The following is a 22,246-nucleotide window of genomic DNA, read 5'->3' on the forward strand; positions in this document are numbered from 1 at the left end:
GACGCGACAAAGACAATGAGCCAACCTGGTGTCGTTCTCTTATCGCTATGGCGCACCGCGATGGACTACGGGAAAAGACTTGAACGGGTAAATGCGCGCGTCAGCCAAACAGACGTGAGATGAAAAGCGCGGCGATGCGAAGAGTTAAAAAGAAGATGCCGTGAAGCACTTCAGCCGGTGTCAACGCCCAAGAGACATGACAAACCGTGGTACCGCCGACGCGTGCGCGAATGCGACGAGTAGGTTCGCCGAAACAAGAGGGTCCTGGTTCGGAGACGGGATCGACATTTCTGAGGCCCAGAATCCTTGCGCCTGCATCCACTTTAGCTGTGGCCATAGCGCCACACTAGCAATCTGGGGTCGAACAGCCGAGACATCGCTGCAAGATTTCGACTATAGTTTCGTGTCTTATGTTTCACGCAGTCACATTGAGCCCCTCTGGAACATTACTTTCATTCGCTTGTCATATGGAATCTCCCGTTGGGACCTGACTTCATGAAGTTGAGCCTTCTGGCCGTTCTGTGCCCATTTTTTGGCGGGGACCCACACTGACCGGCAGTCTCAAGTAATGTACTCATCCCCACGCCGGTACAGTAGCGTCGTTCCAGGTCTCAAACTCCTGTCTTGGCTGTCTATCATCTTCAAAGGTCGGCGCCAAATTTTGAACCCTTGACACGAATGTCTTGGTCATTCATCAGCTCTAGTCCGTACCTGGGTACCCCATGATGCCTTCTCCGCCTATCCCTCGCCAGGCTTTTTCGTTCTTCCTAGAGCATCTTGCGCGCACATCTCGATGAGCCCGGTGAAGATGTACGGCTGGTCGCGAATACGCTTTCGACATTGCTTAGCCTCTTGAACCAGATGCTCATGTAAGGTGCATGAATCGGGCACAGCGTCCTCCATCCAAAGCGGCAGACCCCCCGACGACATGTTATCCTTCAGCATCTGGTTTTGCACAACGATGACTTCAAAAGCAAACTCTTCATTCATCTCCATCATCGTACGTATCCTAGTAGCACTGCAGGTCTCAAGCTCCGGGAGCCAACAGTAGGCTGTGGATAGAACGAAGAGGCGAATGAACTTGGATGATGGTGGTAGATTTGCGTATGCAGAGTCCAACAATTCTCGATCAATGTCAGGCCACCAATTCCATGCATTTGACTGTGCGACCATGGCAGTCAAAACGTCGTCTCGTAGCTGGGGGACATTGTACTTGTCGGCAAAGATGTAGAGACGCAGGAAAGAAAGCAGTGACAGGCGCCATCCGTTGATCCATTCCGGATTTGTATGGTACACTGATTTGAGGCCGTCCCGCTCGTCGAGCTCGTCGAGTGCTGCTGTGGTATCTGGCAGAGTCTCTGCATCTGGGCTGCTGCTCGTGCGCTGCGGAAGCTGCTGCTCTGCAGAGCTTGTGGTAGTTTGTTCCACATTCTTCTTTGTTGAATTTTGGACAAGTATTTCAAGTTGTGGGAAAGCAGCGCCGTTTGACAGCTGACATTTTTGGCTGTGTACCCATTGTAGAAACATGCGGAACGTCTGCTCGGTGACGTCTGTCAGGGATATGGAGCGATCAGTAGCCTCCACGAAGGAACCCTCAAAAGCGCCGCGAAAGTAGGGTGAGACTGCAGATAATATATCGCGGTAGACGGTGATATCGACTGATACGTCTGCCTCTTCGACGCGTACGGTAACTGAGGCGAGATCCATGGCCCTGTCATGATTGTTAAGATTGTCTTGGATATCATGTTGATACGTCTTACAGGAAGTTGAGCGCCATTACCGCGACAGATTGCGACCGGGCACCACTGTGTGCGGCGGAGTCGAGATGCGCTATCTTGAGTGTGGGGTAGGTATGATGCTGTTAAGTGAGAGCGAGTGTGGAAATAGCGACGGCCTCGGGAGGAAGTTACCTGTTCCGTAGCGCCACGCCAAGAAGTGAGTTCACCGTAATGCTCCTAGACCAGCACCCTCAATGTTTTCCCCATAAGGTTCATGAATCACTGCGCGACAAGGATTGACCGAGCTTTCATCAGGCAGTGGATCATGCTCATCTGTCACAATTCGAATCCGTCGTTTGCTGCATCCTCATGAAGCAGCAGCACCCGGTCCTCTTCACTATTTGATGCTCCAGGACACCATACTCGGACTATGGCGTAAGAGCGTTCTTGTTCTAGGCTTCTCGGAAATTTAGAGTGATGGGACTCACCCACCATGTCAGAAACATCGAGCTCCTCTTCAACTTACGTTGGAATAATGCAGTGATATGTTGAAACAAGCATGTATATTCCACCTTGCCATAGTATTTGTGTCAACAAATTCTCCTCTTGAAAACCTCGTTCCACATCAGCACATATCGGAGATGTGATACCGTCTCCCGTCAATCCCTGAAACCCACTCTGTCTTCTCCGCCACCAATCTCGCCCCTTCTTCGTCGAGTAAACACTCCGTCCACTTAGATACAACCTCAGCCTCATCAAGCCATTGCTCCAATCTACCTTCAGCATCGGCCTTTTCGATCTCTTCTTTCGGTATACCCTCATCGGCCCAATACCAGCTGTAGTAGTCTTTTATCGCTAACGTGTCGTACACGATGGTGTCGAGCCACGCTCGCGTGGCGGCCACTTGGGCTATGTTCTTAGAGTCTTTTGCGTAGACTGCATAGCGTTTAGGAGGGGCGAGGTGTGCTTTAATCGCGCGGAGGCGACGAGTGGCTGTTGTTTGGGGAGGACGAGGAGATATTCCGAGGCGGTGTTTTGGTCTGAAAGTTCAAGCAGGGTGGCAGCTGCTGTTGCATGGGTGTCTTGTAATGCTGCATTTTCTACTCTCACTTAACGACATCTTCTGGAGGTATACGGTAACTATGGGCAGCCCTTGTACCTTTGGAATCTTTCGGTTCCACATTTGCGATACGGTTATGCGACCAAGTTTATGAGGTAGAAGCGAATATTGTGATAGAACGCCTGGCTGCTAGATATCATTCGCTGAGATTGACTTGTGAGGTAGTTGTCGCATTGATAAAATCAGTAATGATAGCAGATACAATACCGACTCTTAGGAGAACCGTCTTAGTGTATCATTCCTTCCAAGGTTTCCCTGAGAAGTTATGTGAAAAGTGGGGGAGGCGTGGTCAACTGTAGTAGGGTCGCATAATTGGATGCTAAACCGATCCTACTAATCAGAACTTGGCTGATAGGCCAAGGGATGCATCAGATACTATGATACAGTCCGGTATGGCGCTCTGCGATCTTGCGCAATGTTGGCTATGCGTGTTAGTTCAGCGCGGTCACGCCGCAGAGCCGAACTACGAAGTCAGACACACCTCGCGAAGCACAGCGCAGGAAACTGTTCTTGGTACAAGACTAGATATTTCGCTTGAGACTTCAGCCCTTCTTCGCACTTCAAGGATCTGGAGCAGCGAAATGTCAATGTTGCAGGTCAGCGCACCTGCGCGTTTGAGACGGCAATGACGCTAGAGCCCCGCTAGCGCGCCCAACACAGACTAGCCGTTTCTGCTTGCCGCCCGCCAAGCGCACCAACATCGATCAATATTCCTGGCTTTTTTCCGACATCGACAACACCTTTCGACATCCGACTACTCACAACAAGCAGTCAAGATGCCGGTATGATATCACCGCCCGCGGTTGCGACGCACTGCAGGGCCACTTACTGACACTTTCGCAGTCCCAAAAGTCCTTCCGCACCAAGCAGAAGCTTGCAAAGGCGCAGAAGCAGAACCGCCCCATCCCCCAGTGGATTCGCCTGAGGACCGGCAACACCATCAGGTACGCTCTACCCACGATTCGCACGCTCTCGCCGCTTCCGATCTCCGTCACTAGAGATTACGAGGATACGACACTATGATGATGAGAGCACGAGACTGACATTCCGCCCACAGGTACAACGCCAAGCGCCGACACTGGCGCAAGACTCGTCTCGGTATCTAAGCGTATCGCCCCCGACGAACCATCCCTCACTCGATTCTCGATTCCCAACTACTCCTTGTTACTGCGCCGACAACCTACCCCACACGAAACGAGCGACTACATTGGGAATTTCGCACATGGCGGGAAGCGAGCGACCAGTCTTCTAAGCGAAGCACGTCTGCAAACGAGGGATGCTATGGGTGGTGTTCTTTTCACGTTACCGGATACCTACCTACCTCTCATTCATGGCGCTTTGGGTCTGTAAATGGGAATGAAAGGAATCGATTCATGATGGTTTAGATCTGAGCAGTGCTAAATGGAAACACTTGCTGGGTCACAACAAATGACTTCTGGTGTGCTGATGATCGTGATGTTGTGCGCGCAATATGGTCCCAGATGCGTCATGTGTGACGAGCGTTGCTTTTGTCATGGACTGGACACTCGCACTCCCAACGCGGGTTGGCACTAAACTCCATTTCAGGCTCATTGTCACATCTGGCCCGAGAAGACTACACATGTACGGCGCTTTTGTGAAGGATATTGACTACACTGCATTAACTGTATTCCGCGACGACCCCCGCGATATTGATTTAGCCCCATTGCTTGGCCTTTCAATAACACCACCTCACACAAGGAAAGACCCGACAGGTCTACAGACTACACTAGGATAACACAGGCAAATTGGAAAATCTGGCGTCCATGTAGGCTCCAGGGTGTTTAGTTTTGTCATTGATTGAGGTGTCTTCCTTGAGAAACCGTTCTTCGACGATCACCTCTGCGCGTAAGTTTCCTTCGGAGTGGCGGTAACGGTAGGCGTCTCAGTATCAGCCCAAGGCGGTCTCCATCGTACGTCCGATCGGCCTACGGATGGCCACATTAGCGAACATACCTCAGAAAGCAAGCCACCTCAGACAAGGAAACCCCCAAACAGGTCTGCAGACTACACCATGATAGGAACAAACGGATCAGAAGATCTGTAGGCTCCGGGGTGTTTAGGGGTTTCCCCGTATAACGTAAAGCCCTCATGTTGACGTTCTCTGACCCATCACCTCCCACTCCTCACCTGGAACTTGGGTCGCTGGGTCAGATCCACGATCAAACAAGTCTCCTCGCTCTTGCCCGCTGTCTCAAACAGACTGACAACACCCTTCTCGATCTTTATCACCGTACTGCTGCCTGCATAGCAGACGCCCTTCTCCATTCCACACCGATTCGCCATGATGATATAGACGGGTTTATCCCCTTTGGCCTCAACAAGCGGTTGGAAGCGCTCGACCCAGTACGCTACCGTCGCTATATCCGGCTGCGATGGCTCCTGTACAAGTTCCGTAGGCGTGAGATGGCACAGCCAAGCCATGCTTATGCAAACAATGGGGGATTGTGATGTTAGAGCGAGAGTAGAGAACTCGTAATCGGCCCAAGGAGAGACGAACTTGTAAGGATTTATATCCATACATATTCCCATGGTAACCTTTCCCAGAGTACCGAGTTGACCAGCATAGAAGGGAGAATCTGGCGATGAGGGATTGGATAGTTTATGCGACTTTGAACCGGGCCCTTCAGATGCCCATGTCTCGTCTGTGTAGTAAAGGAAGGATTTCCGGTAGTTGTTTAGTATTTCTCCATCTGGCGATACAGTGACGGTGGAGTTGTACTGCGTTTGACTGTCCGCGGGATTGGTGGCTGGGGTGGTGATTTCTGGGTAACCGACTGTGACGTGGCAGTTGTAGTGTTTTGCTACTTTCTGTGCCCATTGGGTTGAAATGCCGGATGTGGTAGGCTCGAGGAAGGGTTGGATCTCCTCCAGTGATTGGAAGTTGTACCCAGAGAAGGCGAGTTCGGGGAGGACGAGCCAGGCTAGGTCGTGATGGATGGCGGTGGACTGGAGGATGCGTTCTGCTCTTTGGATGTTTTCTGGGACGCGCCCGACTTCTGGGGCGAATTGGAGACAGGCGACTTTCATGTTTGCAACTCCCTTGGGTTTGTTTGGATGAACGGATTCTGGTTACGTCCAGGACTTTGGTGTGGAATTGCGAGGCTGTCTGGGGTTTCCGGAAGGTTGCTAAGAGAACACTTGTATCTTGTGCCTGAATCAGTCGAGACTGATAGGCCGAATAGTTGCTATCTTCCCGTGCGGCTGGGAAGTACCGACTGACGCTACTCAGGCACCAAGCACTGGTTGATTTGTCGTGACAGATGGCTACGAAGTCTGATTGGTTACCAAAAGGAAAATGGGACCGAATGCGGCGACGGATATGGAGAGTACAGTAAATCAAATGTCGCGCTGTTGAGGGTATAGATGCAGCTGGCTGCCCCACTAGACGATCAAGACCCTTGTCGGCTATGATGGCCAGCCAATCGCGCCATTTCCGCACTCCAGTCTAACCACATCCGGCTATGACGCGCATAACTTTCGATGGCCTCACGAGAGCCTCCGCAGCTTACGCAGACTTACAGCACACCTCGTCATGTGTCGCGCCTCCCGGTAGCCCTTTCATCCGATCGAAATGGCAGGTAGACGGCTTGTCGATGCCGCCAAGCTATTCAATGCCTCCAAATCTGTCGCACAGAAGCACGTCGCGCTTCGCTCTAATCAGTGGGACGCTTACAACAAAACCTCGTCGCTAGCCAAAGCCGTCAAGAACCAAACGGACCGCGTGACCCTCACGGCAGCCGCTGCCATCGCCCTCTCACAGCGCTTCAGCGAAGAAGCTCCCTCGTACGCAAAAGCCGCAGCCGAGCGGGCGACGAACACACAATGGACACAGCAGGCGGATATACCTAGAAGAGACACAGTGAGGAGAGATAGACCCGTGGAGGGTACTAGAGAGGGTGTAGAGCAGGATCATCACTACGATCGATCAGGTCAAAACAGCTCTCAGGCGCCTCCGCCCACAGAAGAATTGGAGGTCGAGCAGAAGAAGGCCCCCAGATCCCCGCTACCAGACGGCACCATACCAAGCCAAGGGTTGACACTCGAACAGGAGGAAAAGGGCAAGGATGTGTTCTCCGAGAGGCCAGTACATGAGGCGCCGAAGGAACCTCTGGCTGAGGACCAGGGTGAACAAGTTCGTCACAAGGACGATGGCATCAAACCGGTAGAGTCTACAGAGACCACCATACCGCTTCCCGGAAACCCCAGGGGCGCCTCTACACAAACCGCTGAACCAATCCCCGCACACGCGAACGACCCTCAACAGACGCCGATATCTCCACAGGCAGAGAAGCTGCAGAAGGGTCATGACAGAGACGTCTTCTACACGCGATCGGTCGAATCGCAACCGACAGCCTCGTCACAACCTCAATCACAGATACCTCGGAATTCAGGAACAAAACAGCAAAGCGACGAACACGTGTCGGACAAGCAAATGAATCAGGATGTGTTCTACAATGTACCCAAGCCGGCGCAGGGCCAAGTGGAGGAAGACCTACCAGAGGGTATCAACACGGATGTCTTTCATTCGAGAAAAGTTGCTAGGATGCTAGGAAGCGATCCCTTCTCGAGAAAGGAATATGCAGAGCGGAAGACCAGTGGTAGACATCCGTTGGATGACAGACCCGTAGCAAAGACCACCGGCAGGCATCCACTCGATGATAGGCCTTTGCCCTCCGTACAGCAACAAAGTCAACCGTCAACGCAGCCAAGGTCGGTACAGGAATCTCAACCCGCGACTTCGTCAAAGGAGATGGAAGACCTGGCTTCTCAACTTGCCCAGGACGTGCAGTCAAACGCGGCTTCTTCTGAGGTATGCCAAATCCATCTACTAGCCTGAAGCCTGCTGATTTGCTGACAGTTGTACAATAGTCACCAAATGAGGTAGCGACTCAGCCAGAGAAGTCATCATACGCGCTGCGAGAGTCGAGAGTCCCTTCGTCACGGTTCGGTCGCATATGGCAGTACGCTGGTTTAGGCACAAGCATGGCACTCGGAGCTGTCGGTGAAGGTCTTCGACGAGCGACCGGCAGTGCTGCGTCAACTGGTGGCTCGCTGATGCTGAGCCCTGGAAACATGGAAATACTAGTCGCAAAGCTGTCCCGGATGCGAGGTGCCGCTCTTAAGCTTGGACAAATGATCAGTTTCCAAGACATCAAGATGTTGCCACCTGCGATTCACGATGTTTTGCAGCGGGTGCAGGATAGCGCAGACTACATGCCGGCCTCACAACGGAACAAAGTCTTGAGCAGCAACCTTGGGGACAACTGGCGTGATCTTTTCGAATCGTTCGAAGATGTACCTATCGCGGCGGCATCGATCGGACAGGTACACAAAGCAGTGCTCAAGTCTAATGGTCAGGCAGTAGCTGTCAAGGTACAATACCCTGGCGTTGCCAACTCCATCGACTCCGACCTCAGCAACCTTTCCATCCTTCTAACAGCATCGCGTCTCCTGCCAAAGGGTCTTTACCTAGACAAGACCATCGCCAACGCCCGAACAGAACTGGGTTGGGAATGCGATTACACGCGCGAAGCCGAATGCCAAACTCGGTTCCGCAACCTCCTTCAAGACGACACTGATGTCTTCACCGTCCCTAAAGTCTTCCCCGAAGCCTGCGGCCCCACTGTCCTGACCGCAGAGTTCATGCATGGTGTCGGGGTCACCAAACTCAAGACCCTAACCCAAGAACAACGCGACTGGATCGGTACGCAGATTCTCCGTCTCTGCCTCCGCGAGATTGTAGAGTTCAAGTTCATGCAAACCGACCCCAACTGGACAAACTTTCTCTACAACGCCTCCGCCCAAAAGATTGAACTGCTAGATTTCGGTGCTTCGCGAGATTACCCTGACAAGTTCGTCGAGCCCTACATCAAAATCCTGATCGCAGCCTCCAAAGGCGATCGCGCCTCTCTCCGCGACCTCTCCGTCGAACTTGGCTACCTCACCGGCAACGAGAGCCCCGCCATGCTCGACGCGCACATACAAAGTGTGCTCACGCTTGCCGAGCCTTTCAGCGGCAGTGGGCCCGAGATATACGACTTCAGAGACCAAACTATTACAGATAGAGTGCGTGGCTTGATCCCCGTTATGGTCAAGGAGAGGCTTGCGCCGCCGCCGGAAGAGACGTACTCACTTCATCGGAAACTTTCGGGCGCGTTCTTGCTGTGTGCGAGATTGGGCTCGAGGGTTCCGTGTAAAGAGCTGTTTAGTAAGGCGGTGGGGACGTGGGAGGGGAAGGCGTCGTTGAAGTAGAGATGGGGGTTGTGGGACGATGTGTAATATAATCTATGTATTTAGGTTGTCTTTGGCAACGCCTATATGTAAACATATATTTACGAAGAACGTGTCACCTATCTTTGAACAATACGACTCACTTCGTCTTTCAATGTCTTACGCATACACGCTACATCTTGAGCCGTCCCGCTACCCTCGCTTCCTTACTTGTTCCACCAAGCTACTCTATCAGCTGCAAACCTTCTGCTTCTTCTTTCTCATATTTGTACGCTCTTTTGTGGATACTCGGGTTTGCTCAATTAGCATCAAAGGACCAAGAAGTTACTGGAAGACAAATGTGTAAGCATCATCAAGGTCATTCATGAACAAATTAGGAAATTCGATATATGGTGGTGGCTGACATGTGGAGCGACTGGCTTTTACGAAACAAAGAGCGGCGTCGGACGAAGGGATGAAGGTACTGCATGTTGTCACACATTCCAGAGGAGAGGAATGTGCGAGTAGATTCACACCGTTTTACTCTCGATCCATCGGACCCGCTATCGAATACCTAATGGATACTATCGCTTATAATCCAAGGATGACGCACTAACACCGCTCATGCATTTCTGGTACCCAGCTTTTTGTTGGCCTCCTTCTTCAAGTCCTCCTCAGCCTGACCATTGAACCACAAATACGCCGCAAGCGCAATGAAAGAACCAAAGCCACCCGCCATGATCATCCTGCCGCGGAACCCTTGTTTCCTCTTCAAGGCTTCATCGCCACCCAAGATGACAACTGCTTTCTTGGACCAGGTGTACTCGAGACCGCTGTACATCGTCGTGCTAGCCACGATGGCCGACATGCCCTGGATCATCGTCTTGACACCTTCCTCGCCTCCTAGTATATCTTGGATCGACAGGAGCAAGCCACCAGCTGCGGATGTTGTGGCTGAAGGATCATGCAGCAAGTTTGTGCAAAGCAGCGTTCCCAACAGGCTCAACTGCAGAAAGGTGTTGAACTTGGATATGGTAGTGGGATGTACCTCCGCGCTTGGCAAGCTGAAGTCCCAGTATCTGGCCATGGTCTTGGGTGCGGGTAGACTGGCGTATCGGTAGTAAAACGCACTCACTGCCAGACTGACATCTCTTCCCAGAATCAGTGCGGCGAGTGGCATCGGAAGACTTCCATTGACTGCCAGGCATGTTACCAATGTTGTCATTAGGAGTTTGTCCGCCATGGGGTCGACGACGCTGCCGACCACGGTTTGGAGGTTCCAGCGGCGGGCGATCCAGCCATCGAGTAGGTCGGAAAAGGCGGCATAGGCAAAGAGGGAGAAGGCGTAGAGATGCTGATCGTGGATGATAAGGTATCCGACTACAGGGGTAGCTATGAGTCGCGAAAATGTGAGGATGTTGGGGAGGTTGTAGATTTGCTCGTGACGCGGTTTGTCGAGTTTGAGGGTGGATTTGAGGGTTGTAGCTAATTTGGCGGAGGTGGAGGCGGGTGAAGGCTGCAGGAATATGGTTAGCTATAAAGTTGCGTTGTATTCGTTCACAAATTCGTTGTGGAATTAAAGTGACTGTTTGCAATAGCTGTAACAACAAAAGGATACAAAGCACAAACGCAAAGTTCGAGAGCCTCTAGATGAGGGATTCTTTAATGTCTCTAGTAATAAGACGGCAAGGAATACATTCAAGAAGTACAACCCAGGCTCGAGACGCAGCCTTACTCTGAAATCTGATCGGTACTATACTGGCGATGTGGAAAAAGTTGCACCTACCTCTGTACCGCTTCTAGAAACCGGAGAACCAGTTGATTCATCTTCAAGCTTCAGTCTTCGTGTAGTCGAAGTACTGAATAGACTAGCAGAACGAATTCCACAATGCTTCCAGGGTGTGTGTACTAAGGGACGTCGACTTATGTTGACGTCATCGCGACTCCAGGTACAAGAAGCACGTGAGGAGGCCGAGCACAAAGCTTGTGGATGCTGTGCACGTCGCGAAAGCGTTTTTAGGCCGAGAGAAGCTTCTGAGAGAGCTGCAATGGTGCGACAAGGTGTATAGGCCCTCGCCGTGAGTGTAGAAATCATCGACGCTGATGCATTCGCGTGTTTGCGGTCGCGCTGAGGGTGAGCTTGAAGCTCGCAGCTGCCGTCGGAGTTTGCCAAGAGCCACTAGCGACAAAAGCAGAACCGTCTTACAAACGCTGTCTTCACTTCCTGTCTTCACATCTTCTACCTGATGAGACGACTACATTGCAATTTGATCAAAGAATGACGAGGCGATGATTTCCGCCATAAAAGATCGCTTGCGAGCTATCAGCGCAGATCTATTTTTGCCACACACATTATCGTTGCTAACGAAGAAACTGTACCCTCATCCGGTCAACAACGTCTATGCAGACGCTAGGGAAACTCACTTGCATGCAGTACGTTCATATACTTGAGACTCGCCACCCCAACACGTCGATCCAAAGCAGCGGGCTGTACAGCGTATTCGTAGGCTCGCCAGAGGAAACGCCTAGTCACCTCGCGGCGATACTGCGGGCAATATCCTAGTGATATCGATAGACGCATCTCCAGGGTCTCAAACTTTTCACATCGAACAACCTGACGCATCCTAGACGACGCCACCACCATCGACTACGGGGACTGACACTCGTGGTGCGAACAGCTGCTCAACATTGAGTTGACACCTTGGCTGCGTTCTAGAAGAACTGGAATACCGTTAGCAGCAGTTGAAACAGCTTAGAAAGTATGAGCAGTAGACGGACCAGCTCGGCTGAGCTTCCATGTCTCAAGGCTGCTCAAGCGTGTCTTCGACCGCTCATTCACTCCAGTGGCTGGACACGCTTGCGCTCTTGCCACGATCATTCGACATCGCCGAGGACATCCCGCGCCTACCAGGAGCATCATGCGTTCAAACACTGCGGATGCTTGGTTCAGCTGTTCAGCCGCTTCTCCACGCATCGTCAGTCTCAGACTGGTCCGCGGGACTTCTTCCAAGTTCCGCACTTGGACTTCCCTGCTGCATGGCTAGGTGCGCAAATCTCTCTTCTTTGCCTCTTCATTTGGACTCTTCCTCGGCCGACTTCTACATTCGTCATGTAACCTAGTCACTGTCAGTTGTTCAGTCTAGATGTCGCGATAGCCGCAGTTGTCGCAAGAACGGGATCTACTGATCGCCCGGGTCTTACCGAGCAAAGGAGTGAGCCATTGACTCAGGCACCACCACGTGAGCGGTTGAGGATTCGCTGCTGCGAAGTTGCATAGTCCGTAAATGGAAGCAACGACTATCGATTCCGGCGGGGTTGTAGACCCTCTGCTAATCTCCGGGGTCACGACCTCTTGGCTACATCTATAGTCTGCATATGATACAGGAATCTTCCTAGAGCCAGCGCCCCTAAGCTCAGTTTAACAGGCATCTCTATTCTCGAGCACTCGTGAGATCCGGCAATCCCTGATTAAAACGCACACCACTTCTCTCGATGCTACGGGCCGCCCTTCTCAATGGCTGCAGTAGCTTGTCTCCGGAATTGACTTTGGGTCTGCCATGTGTCATGCGTCGTGCATCAGGACACTAGGACAGCCAGTGGCTTCGCTTCGTTAGTAGCCCACATTATCCGCTGAGAAACTCTAATCGTCCTGCCTCCACGCCATGAACTCAGCTCACACTATTGCGCAATGACGATGACCGGAGTGGGGCTCAGTAGTCAAGCACGTAGAAGCGTTCCAGAAGAGCGTAATGCAAAGGCAGAATCCAGCTCTTCACAGCGTCCGGGAAATCTTCGGGTTACACAATCAAGGTACACTTTCCGTGTCTGTCTAGCGTTGAGATCTCCAAGCATTTACTGATCTTCAGATCAGCTCAGGCTCGAGCCTGCGAGAACTACTCACGGGTAGTTTGATCACCCCGCCACGCGCTGGCAACGTCGTCCTCGTGGACCCTTCTGCAAGTGACAAATGGACCTGAAACTGCCGACAGTCTGATACCCAGCCTCCGAGTATCTGATACACGGTTATGGCAGATCAACGCCCTAAACACGGAAACGACCCTGCTTCGGCTGTTCTGCCAACGCTGCCTTGTGCTTAGAGGAGCACTGACTTGACTCGTCATTCCTGCCAGAAGTGAGCAACCTCAAGCTTGCGACAGTGGCACGGGAGGTCTGCTTGAACACTGGATCAATTTAAGTTTTCGAGGTAGGAATTATGCGTGGGTATTTGATGCTGCACAGCAAAAGGGGGTTCATCGGTTATTCGATGCGATCGCAACGGCTAAACTTGCCAGACTCGTCCATTGCCGTCTGTTCCTGAACCAAGTCGCCAAAGCACGATTACTCAAGACATCTTATCGACGGACGCGCATCGCTATCCCTTTTCTGCTGGACAAGTTCTGTTTGTCGCTGCAGGCCATGACTTTCAATAGCACTAACGGTTATTCAATATTTGATGTGGTGGTTCGCACTCCACGCTCCTAACCTAATGCTCCTATATCACTGCATGATAAGGGCAAGCGCAGATTTCGCACGCAGTTCCTAATCACACGCGACGTTGAAGCGAAGCCATTCCACTTTTGACCGGCATCTCGTGTCCGCTTGCGGCAGTTGGACGGAGGGCCACGAGTTTCAGGAGCGCGACTCCAGGCTCCGCTAACGCAGGTACCTTTGCACACCAACCCGAAATGTTGTTTACTCCGCCAGGCGTATCATCACTAGTACACCTGCACCCCCGCGAACATTTGTTTTCGGCAACGGTACTGCAGGTCGACGGTCACGCACAAGTCCCGCAGAAACGGCGCCGATGTTTGCGTCGTGGATTCAGATATGGGTTCGCCCGCGATGTGGGCTCAAGAGCGAGTGTCGGATATGAGTAGACCGAAAGTATCGCACAGTCCGCAATCGGTCAGGAAACGTTGAATAGTGTGGAGATGCGATTCGTTGAGTGCATATGGTGGGGTGCTATGAGTCCAGCATTCATGTGCTCAGGCGTGCGCAGCTCCACTAACAGAGATCCCCACCTCATGAATTGCAAAGCAAGAGCTTGGAGCGTACGCGGTGTCTGTGACATGAGGTCTTCATAACGCATGAATGTCTAGGTAATGCTGCCCTATTGCAGCAGCGCTTGTACGCGAGAGGGAATGACGCCGAAGGTTTTGATTCGTTCCCCGACCAATCAGCGGCGGTGGCCGGTGGATAACGGCTAGCCAAAAGTAAGTTCTGAAACGAGGTCCGCTATCTCACTGGCTTGCGAGCGAAGCGTCACGCCGGCCAGAGAGGCTTCGGTCGTGGCAGAGGACGCGCTCGTAGTGTGTGGATGACAACGGCAGACTTGAGGAGGTGACAAGCAGATGGCGACAGATTGGATCAGATGCTGCTTCACGATGAGCTGGGAGATTTGCAAGAGGCGATGGCCGCTCCCGCAGGCTGGCTAAAAAGCGCGTTTCAGATGAAGATCAAACCATGCCCAGCGTGCTACTTCTGCTGGTTCCTGCATCTAGACGCACCACACTGGGACGATGGACCAGCCACGAGTGATGACTTCAGCGACGAGGCTGGGTGGTGGTCACTGACGACATGTACCCGTGACGCACTGGCCGAATTTGCACGAAGCTGCAGAGTGATGTTCCTGCATTGGTAGCGCGGTTTGGGTGATCGATCCTCTGCGCGACACGATTGCCGGCCATCGAAGCAGTACTCGGAAGTAGGCAAACATGGTTCACATCCGCATCAGGGAATGGCTGGTAGCAGACTGGCAGTGCAGCGTGTCTTGACAGCGGACGGATGCGGCAAAAGGAAGTGTCGAGGATGCAGTAGAAGGTGCGCCGGACGACGGTTGTCCAGAATCCGACATGTCGTTCTGGCGACCATGGGACGACGGCGGCCGGCGGGCTTCTAGGTGGTGGTTAGAGTTGCGCCTCTGCAGGGCCGGCAGCGGTGGTGGTGGCACTCGGGCACATGACGATGGCCGCTGGAGGTGGGCTCGGGTTCCCTGCCAGGCCTCGAAGCTAAACTGACGCAAGCAGCATGTTTTCCATGGCATGAAGCAGCGCGGCAGGCATCGGACCGCGATGATCGATACTCTAGATGGGCAAACTGGACGTCTGTGTCGCGAGGGCCTCGTGGTGGGCTGCAAGCGAGGGTTAAGGTTTTCGAGTGTCTGCGGCTGGCGGGGCTAGGCCGGATGTGGCCTCTGCGCCGAGGGCGCGCAGGGCAGGCGCGGGCGGCGAGCAGCAGCAGGGAAGCAGGCACAGAGGCACAGACAGGAAGGCGCGAGCGAAAGCGAACAAGGCGAAGGGAAGGGCAGCCCGGCCGCCCAGGCACGCACCTGCCCCGGGCGCGCGTCCCAGCAACATGCGCCCGGGGAGATGAGCAAGGTTGGGGGGTCCCAGAGCAAATTCAGAAGAAAAAGCCGCTTCGTCGAGAGCATGGGCGGCCAGGCCAGCACATTAGCCAACCTTTCGCGCTGCGCTCACCACGGCATGCACGGCCGCAGCACGAGTCGCCCGCACCCCTGCCGGCCAACTGGCCGCTGCGCTCGCCCCGGCGCCCCAATTGGCCGCGCTACCTGCACTGGCCAGGCCGCTGACTGGTGTGCGGAAATAGATCAATGTGAGACCACTAGCCTCCTGTTTCACACGCCCTCCGACACCTAAAGCTGCCGCTGCCCCCTCAGATTTGCGTTTCGTATCCCCCTCCCAGAGCTGTACCTTCTTGGTGAATTCTTGAGACTGCTATCTGAGGCAGGTTCCTCACGTTTTTATTATCCGCACCACCGTCGCGTTTTATTATCTATCCTTTTAAACATAGCCTGACACTCTTTCGTTTTCGATCCTGGCAGGTCCTCGTCGAGCCCTCCCTCGTGTTCCATCCAACCCCAAGAAGGGCCACCGCGTCTGACGTTCCCACTTCAAACACCTGTACAGAGGAACGTGTTGCAGCGCACCATGTATCCATCCCAACACCACCAGCAGATGCCGCCACCCCAGGCACGCTCTGTCGCGCCCGAGACTTTTCTATTAGACCAGGACGCCCAGCAAAGCCTCCCGCCGGACAGTGTCGTTGCCCTGCAGCAGGTCGACAACCGTACGTGCCCGCGCATTGACCTTGGTCCGCCTGCATACTAACGCGCCTGCAGTCAAGTACTTCCTCATATCAGCACCCGTTGACTGGCAACCCGACCAATACATCCGCCGCTTCTTGCTACCAACAGGCGAATACGTCTCATGTGTTCTATGGTAAGCGCCCTGTTTGTCTCTAATTCCTCCAAATTCTCACAATCTGCAGGAACAACCTTTTCCACATCTCAGGCACAGACATCGTGCGATGCCTGTCATTCAGATTCCAGGCCTTTGGCCGCCCAGTCAAGAACTCGAAGAAGTTCGAAGAGGGCATCTTCTCAGATCTGCGCAACCTGAAATCGGGCACAGATGCTTCCCTGGAAGAGCCCAAGAGCGCTTTCCTTGACTTCCTGTACAAGAACAACTGCATCCGCACACAGAAGAAGCAGAAGGTTTTCTACTGGTACAGCGTCCCCCACGACAGGCTCTTCCTTGATGCCCTTGAGCGCGATCTCAAGCGCGAGAAGATGGGCCAAGAAGCGACCACCATGGCCGTCAGCGAACCCGCTCTTTCCTTCGAATTTGATTCATCCCAGTCGCTCTTTGAGCAGCTCACCAAGGCGCAACAAACCAACTCATCGTCCTTCAACAACAACGTCCAGCCATCGTACCAGAGCACATCGCCCGACATGCAAAGAATGGACTCCATGCCCCCACCAACCATGGTCCCCGTACAGCAATCCATGCCTCAGATGCAGCAGCCAATGCAGCAACCGATGCACCACGAGGACCCCATGGCCCAGTACCACCAGCAAATGTCCATGCCACCTTCCATGCAGAACCCCGTTGTCAAGAGCCGGGAGCAGCGCGAGATGAGCCAGTCTTTCCAGTACGACCGCAACGGCATTCCTTTGTCCCAAGTTCACCAGCGCCACAGCTCCATGCCCGCATACATGGAGTACTCTCCTGCGCCGTCCTTCGTCTCTTCTCACTACGAGGACTACAGCACGCGCGGCATGTCTTTCGAGCCATTGACCCCACCTCAACACCAGATTGGTCTCGGTGCTGAGCCTGCTTACATTGCGAACGAGGACACTGGTCTCTACAGCGCTATCCCAGACCTCCCAGTTCCCAACACATTCAACCCTCTCATGAACATGCCACCATCAAACTTGATGGGCTCCGGTTACCCCGGCGTCTCCAGGCCATTTGCCCCCGGCAATGTCTACTCCGTTATTGAAGGCTCACCCACCTACAAGCAACGTAGGAGGCGTTCATCCCTTTCCGCTGGTATCGCCGCCGCTGTCACCGCTTCCGGTGCAGGTGCTCACCAGGTTCACCGCCCAAGTGACCTGAGGCGATCAATGTCGAGCTCAGTCGTTCCCCTAGCTGAGGTTGATGAGTCAAACCACAACTCGCCCAACAGCACCAACGGTGCGAGCTACCCCCAGATGCCTGAGCAGAAGCCTCACATGGACATGTCCCGCCAGGGTACCCCCCTCAACACTGTTGAGGAGAGCCCCGAGCCGCAGTCCGCTTCGCTGCACCACGACGATCTCAACACTCTGGTTAACGGCGAGCTCTTTGAGAGCCCCCTCCAGCACAGCGCGGTCGCTCGTACCGCTGGTGCAGGAGGACCAGTTTTCCGACGCGCCCGCAGTGCCACTATGATGGAAATCGGCCCGTACCCCCAGAAGTCGCACTCCTGCCCGATCCCCACCTGTGGTCGTCTCTTCAAGAGATTAGAACACCTCAAGAGGTAAGCGCTCGCAATTTCCCCATCTTACTATTTTTGTACCACACGATCACTCGGGCCTCCACTTTATTTGTTGTTTTGCATAGACGCTGACCCTGGCGCTTAGACACGTACGCACCCACACACAAGAACGACCATACGTTTGCCCGTTGTGCAACAAGGCCTTCTCGCGCTCAGACAACCTTGCCCAGTATGTACCCTGTTTACCGCCCAACCGAAAACCACATACTAATTAATTCATTAGACATCGTCGCACACACGAGCCCCGCGCTGACGGCGAGCCGCTGAGTGACTACCAAGAAGAAGACGACCTCGAGGGCGAGGAAGACCACCTCCACTCGCTCGCAGATGAGCTCTCGCCTGAGTCCGGCAACGAGTACCTCGGTCTGTCGCACTCCATCAACGACATTCCTGGCCCAGGACTTGGTATGACCATGGCGCCACCACAACACAGCCTCATGGCCGGTAGCCACTACTGAGCATACCCTGTCACGACGTCACACATGTGAAATGAGCATTTCGGCGCAATCAATGGCGCAGCCATCTAGAAGGATACCAGTCTGCTGTTTTTCTTGTTCATCTTCTTGTCTTCGCGTTTAATCTCTTAGACCGGTGTCTGTTTTCCTCTGTTCGGCATACATTCACGATGTCCGCACTGCATTTGTTCTTGCTTTTTCTTTTCCAGCCTTCGGAGCTAGGGGATGGTGATACCACCGGATTTTGGCTTTCTGAGGGGTTGGCTGACGACACAACACTACGAACATGAGTACCCTTCTTTTTTTGTCTCATCGTTTCACGTTTTTCCCTTTTCTTCTTTCTTTTCCCTTGCGCTCCGATCTGTTTGCTCGTTGTCGTCGTCGTTCAGCGCTCTGTTGGATATATCCTTGGCGGCATGGCTTGCTTTGTTGCAAAAGTTGTTTGATGGCGGACTGGGACACCATTTGAAGCGCACGCATACGCATATCGTCGATACATCTCTCTCGAATATGCAGGTAGCTTGGTGGTTTGCGTCTTCCTCTTCGTGAGGCGGCGTGTGTATAATATTGAAACTCAATGCAAAACGCATAACTGCACTTCTTGTCTTCGCATGCCATTGCAACCGTGACCTTTCGTATGCTTGCTATAATGACCAACACCCACACTTGCCATCCAGTTTGCACACGCGTCACAGTATACTCTCAGAAACCAGCACTCAGGATGAAACACCACCCCATCCCATCACGCATGCAAATCCCAAGAGACATACGATCAACACATCAAGAACATCACATCACAGCACATAATCATCATACCAACACCCCCCTCACACAAATCACGCACCCCAGCAACCCGTCATACCAACACCCCATCCCAAATCCTTCCGTCTCACGTGCCCCGTCCCCCTGCTCAAACAACCATCTCACCTCGCCCCGCCGCAATCCTTACGTCACACATGGCCACCGCGCTTGTTTCAGAAGCGCCTACGCCGTATAATTACACATCACCTCTCTCGCGAGCACGGTCTAGATTTGGGAAAGGGACTGGGGGTGCGGAAGTCGGTGCTGCGGGACCCGACTGTGCCTCACTTGACTTGACTTGGGTGTGGCACGGTTGCGTGCGGGTTTGCGGGATGGAGACCGCGTCGGAGGAGGAGGAGGAGGATGTCGGAGGGAGGAAGGCGGTGGGCGGTGGAAGTGGAGTAAGGGTAAGGGTGGACGCCACATTGATCTACGCGGTGTGTGGACTTGCTGGTTTGAGGGAACGGTGTCTGTGCGTGGGGAGGGTGGGGATGGGAATGTAGGTGGTAGACTTTGGTGGACGATAGACACGTGGAGTGTGGGGCTGTACATATTGTCTTTTTGCAAATGCAGTGCGAGGCGAGCGTTGTGGTATGTTAGCTTCTGAAGGATCAATAGAAGGCGAGCGTTGTAGATCATGAGGCTGTGGATGGGTGGACTGGGGGGGTCATGGTGGTGTGAGCGGTTGGCTTGTCGATGCCGTCTTGAAAGGCTTCGGGGGGCTGCGGTAGCGAGATCAATTGCGATTCAGCCACTTCGGGATCCTTTTTGCTATGTCCTTTGATTACTGTCACTAATGCATACTTGCTACTTGGTGGTGGTTATCTGGGTATTTGAAATGGGGGGGAATGTGAAGTTCAGATGGCACGGAGTATCCAGTGGCCGTTGCCTTGGTGGGTTGGAGGGGTGGGAAATGGTACTCTTCGCCAATCGGCGATCTGAAGTTGTTATATCTCACGGTTGGGCAGGTACCTTGCGCCAAAAAGCCGTCATGGGAGCACCCGTTCGGAGGGCTGCCGATTGGTACCTCTCGCTTATGGCTTGAACTATGTGCCAGCATATCGTACGATTACGTGGTATGTGGTGGGAAGAAAAAAATCAGGGTGCATGTGTAGCTTCGCGCTAGAAAGCTCCAAGAAGTATCCCTGGGCCTGCTCGAGTGGGTGCTTTTTACGGGTGCGTCTCGCCATGTGTAGGCATGGTTCGCGGTACGCTTACGGGAGCGGCGTGTCCATGCCCCATGTTTTCTCTTTCCGGGACTTTGTGTCGCCGGCTGTAGGGGTGCAATGTGTGTGCGTTCAGGAGAATTACGCGCGGTCTGTGAGTGGTTGTGTAGGAGATGATGTTGTGGCTGTAGCTTGCCGTTGCCGAAGGGAGGGTAATTTGCTTGTAATTGTTCTTTTTAACGTAGCGATGTTACCTCGAGTCAGAGAATACACATGCGGCTGTTTCCTGAGTAGCTCCTCCGCCTACTTTCGGGGCGTCAAGTAGCCGACGCATCGTCCATGTTCAAGGGTGGCGGAAAGTTAGTAGGTCGCCACAAGAGGACGCGCCTAGCTCGCGGTGATTCGGGGACCGGAAAACATCAAGTTCATGGTGTGATGTTGAAGTTGGTCTGAAGTGGAGACAGTGTCGTGATAGTGGTCGCTCCGTGGTTGCGCGATGTGGAAGATGCGCTAACACAGAAGTCGTTAGCACGTGGTGCGCCTGGCGCCCGGGCGTGTTCCACCGCCTTTTCCCTTCCATCGCGCATGCACACTCCGCGAACCTCAACAGTGAACGCCATTCACCGTCATTCCAATACGAGATTTTCGGTATCCTGGGATATACATACCTCCAGTGTGTCAATTTGTGATGGATACCCCTGGTTCAACCTCCGCCACGCAGACGAAGCGGAATAGACCAGCCTTACTGTACGTGCCTATCCAGGGCAAGCGAACCTTTCATTGTAACCTGCAAACAGGACATGGTTTCGACCATTTCATCTATTGTGAATGATTATAAACTAAGTTTGATGACAAGATCCCGGGACCAGACCTTCGTTACGATCAACATTGATGGTGATGACGATGATGAGGGTCCGCAGACATACATGCTGCATAGGGAGTCACTATGCTCTCAATCGCCTTACTTTGCCGCGGCCTTCAAATCTGAATTCCGCGAGTCTGAAGACAAATCCATTTCTATTGGGAATGTACCAGCCTCGACAATGAGGCTATTCCAATTTTGGCTATATGGACGGTCCACTGTCTGGTCAGTAGACTGCGTTGGTAACCAAAGCATTCCCAAGAGTGACTCGGCGAAAGATGGAAAAGGTACATCAGTTTAAAATGCGAATTTCCCGATGTGATCAGCTAGAACTGACGACTGAATAGCCGACGAGGAACCTACTGCTCCTGTGTCGGCGCCGCCAAAACCTTGGTCGAAAGCCGCCGACTGGGTAGCAACAGAAGGTGAGATACGCCGTCGAACAGATCTGACAGACGCTGACTCGACAAGAATTCCTATTCAGAAAGCGCCACATGTATCTGGAAACGCTCGTTAGCCTGTACCTTTTTGCCGACTACCATGATACACCACAGCTACGGAATGACGTGATGACATTGTTAGTCGAGCTTGTAACCTACAACAGCTACAATAATGGTTGTGTAGACATGTTGACAAGTACATTCATCCAGAGATTATACCGTAACCTACCCTCTACTTCCCCCCTTTGCCGATACGCTGTCATGAAACGCGCAGTATATTCCGGAGGGGCATCTAAACACAGTTGGGAAAGCTATCCCAAGTCGTTCTTAATCGATGTGTTGTTGGTCGCTATGCCTATGAAAGGCATTTCGACCAAACGAAAGCTTCAGGAAGAGTTATGTGACTCTTGCAACTTCCACGAGCATAAGGGTGATAAAGAAGCGATTGCGGTCTGCAAAATGAGACAACAGAAAGAAGGACTCTGGTTCTCTAGCTTTCTGCGAGCATGCATGAGCGAGGTTTACGATATGGAGGATGCGATGCTGGAGTCAAAGTCACACGCGCAGACGGAGGAAAACCCAAAGTATGAGCCTGGCATATTGGAAAAGAAAGAG

General features: G+C 53.1%; 5 protein-coding genes across 5 annotated transcripts; 2 read left to right on the forward strand and 3 right to left on the reverse strand.

Moving 5' to 3' along the window:
• Nucleotides 1-738: 738 nt before the first annotated feature.
• Nucleotides 739-1,777, reverse strand: J4E85_005594 (uncharacterized protein; the record flags this gene model as incomplete). Its single annotated transcript, XM_051469839.1, has 2 exons — nt 739-1,711; nt 1,761-1,777. 2 exons carry the CDS (start codon nt 1,775-1,777, stop codon nt 739-741), a joined length of 990 nt encoding a protein of 329 aa, XP_051326670.1.
• Nucleotides 1,778-4,968: 3,191 nt separating this feature from the next.
• On the reverse strand, nt 4,969-5,886 carry J4E85_005595 (uncharacterized protein; the record flags this gene model as incomplete). The annotated part of the gene is made up of 1 exon (XM_051469840.1): nt 4,969-5,886. One exon carries the CDS (start codon nt 5,884-5,886, stop codon nt 4,969-4,971), a length of 918 nt encoding a protein of 305 aa, XP_051326671.1.
• Nucleotides 5,887-6,430: 544 nt separating this feature from the next.
• On the forward strand, nt 6,431-9,111 carry J4E85_005596 (uncharacterized protein; the record flags this gene model as incomplete). Its single annotated transcript, XM_051469841.1, has 2 exons — nt 6,431-7,669; nt 7,729-9,111. 2 exons carry the CDS (start codon nt 6,431-6,433, stop codon nt 9,109-9,111), a joined length of 2,622 nt encoding a protein of 873 aa, XP_051326672.1.
• Nucleotides 9,112-9,691: 580 nt separating this feature from the next.
• On the reverse strand, nt 9,692-10,896 carry J4E85_005597 (uncharacterized protein; the record flags this gene model as incomplete). The annotated part of the gene is made up of 2 exons (XM_051469842.1): nt 9,692-10,585; nt 10,864-10,896. The coding sequence occupies 2 exons, from the start codon at nt 10,894-10,896 to the stop codon at nt 9,692-9,694; spliced, it is 927 nt and encodes a 308-aa protein (XP_051326673.1).
• Nucleotides 10,897-16,016: 5,120 nt separating this feature from the next.
• J4E85_005598 (uncharacterized protein) lies at nt 16,017-18,365 on the forward strand (the record flags this gene model as incomplete). The annotated part of the gene is made up of 5 exons (XM_051469843.1): nt 16,017-16,155; nt 16,208-16,307; nt 16,357-17,889; nt 17,993-18,076; nt 18,131-18,365. The coding sequence occupies 5 exons, from the start codon at nt 16,017-16,019 to the stop codon at nt 18,363-18,365; spliced, it is 2,091 nt and encodes a 696-aa protein (XP_051326674.1).
• Nucleotides 18,366-22,246: the final 3,881 nt, after the last annotated feature.

The sequence above is a fragment of the Alternaria conjuncta genome, assembly GCF_024043145.1.
Source record: "Alternaria conjuncta strain BMP 0040 chromosome Unknown scaffold_7, whole genome shotgun sequence".
Lineage (NCBI taxonomy): Eukaryota > Fungi > Ascomycota > Dothideomycetes > Pleosporales > Pleosporaceae > Alternaria > Alternaria conjuncta.